The sequence below is a fragment of the Poecilia latipinna genome, unplaced genomic scaffold (assembly GCF_001443285.1).
Source record: "Poecilia latipinna isolate Pla-1442-1.1 unplaced genomic scaffold, P_latipinna-1.0 Scaffold73, whole genome shotgun sequence".
Taxonomy (NCBI): domain Eukaryota; kingdom Metazoa; phylum Chordata; class Actinopteri; order Cyprinodontiformes; family Poeciliidae; genus Poecilia; species Poecilia latipinna.
Window position 1 is genome coordinate 280,094 of NW_015112689.1, and position 1,334 is coordinate 281,427.

At 41.8% G+C, this 1,334-nt stretch overlaps 2 protein-coding genes across 6 annotated transcripts in view; one reads left to right on the forward strand and one right to left on the reverse strand.

The window, feature by feature from the left end:
- The window catches only part of ttbk2a (tau tubulin kinase 2a), a 36,263-nt gene that overhangs the window by 24,861 nt on the left and 10,068 nt on the right, over nucleotides 1-1,334 (reverse strand). The window lies entirely within an intron of this gene.
- LOC106935818 (transmembrane protein 62-like) overlaps nucleotides 385-1,334 on the forward strand; it is a 29,572-nt gene continuing 28,622 nt past the window's right edge. The window contains exon 1 of one of the 2 annotated variants that reach the window (XM_015016510.1): nucleotides 385-495. In XM_015016510.1, the coding sequence (XP_014871996.1) occupies nucleotides 401-495 (95 nt within the window). In that variant the 5' untranslated portion in view covers nucleotides 385-400. Of the gene's footprint in view, nucleotides 496-597; nucleotides 615-1,334 lie in introns of those variants that run through there. The other variant, XM_015016534.1, reaches the window with a different exon arrangement.

Sequence of the window (1,334 nt, forward strand, 5' to 3'; positions counted from 1 at the left end):
ATATATATATATATATAAGAACAATATTACAAGTGTGAAATATGGACGGCTGGTATAATATAAGTGGGCTAGTAGGACTAAGCCCTCCCTGACATTTACAATAAAGTTGTTAAAATCAACAACTTAAAAATACCTACTTAAAAATAAATATATTTTAGAAATAATGTATCACATTTTGTTAAATTTTCAACAAAATTGGTGTCAAACCTGGGGTCTTTCCAAAGGGCTAACTTCTGACAGCCTCATTCAGCGTAACTGTCTTTCACGGCTCAGAATGATTGGCAGGCGTCTAGCCACGCCCCCTCGGTTTGCCGCGACCACAGGACTCATCCAATCATGATGGACTTGCCTCGAGCTCGAGTGTGTGTGGGCGTGGTTTGGCGTAGACCGAGTAAGTGCGATGGCGAGCAATATTAGCCTAAGCGAAGTGGATTATTTAACCTTTTTGCGTCCCAGTACAGTCGTCAGAGTGAGCTTCTCTTTAAATAAGCGCAGGTAGGCGTCATATAAAAACATATCGTATGTTGTTTCATTTTATTAGTGTGATTTTGTCCAGGAGTATTGGGGAAGTATTTTTGGACAACTGCAGAGGCTCTATGCAAGCTTGGTCTTTGGTATGTTCTTATTTTTCATATTGGATGCGTCTCTTATTGGAATTTTAAAAAAAAGATACCCACACTTAAAATGTCACCACCAGCCGCCACTGTTCTTATGGGAAAAGTTAAAATTCATTGGCAAAATCGTTGGCAATATATATTTTCTTATTTTAGACTTCAACAAATCCAAACTAAAGCAAATGTTTTTCCCTCCTATACATCCCTTGCCTTACTCATAGTGATCATAAAATTGAAATACTTCCACTTCTCAAAAATTTCCTCAAGCGGTCGTAAATTGCTTACATCTGACGTAATTATTTCTTTCCGAAGGCAACAAATTAATAGGAAGAGGGTCGCAGGTGGGGGCGATACTGAAAATAATATCCGAGTGGGACCTCCTGTTCCTGTTGTCCCATAATCTCTGTTGTCTTGGTGGTGTCGTTTCCCCGCTAACCGGTTCAAACTGTAGGAAGCTGGTAGGCGGCTGACAGCTGGACAAACCTCCAGCTGTTAGCTGGAGGACTGTCCCTGAACAGTTTGTCTCCGCCTGTTCAGGGACAGACCGGGATATACTTCCTGTCTGTCTCTGAAGGCAGCCGAACAGTGTTGTGAATGAACTAAGCACCTTAATGCGTCTCCCGTAGCCGCGATGGCAGCAACAAAAACGGTCTGAGCTTTAGCTTTAGCCATGTAGCTAGCTGGTGTGTAATATCAATGTTGGTGTGATTCGTGCCCTCA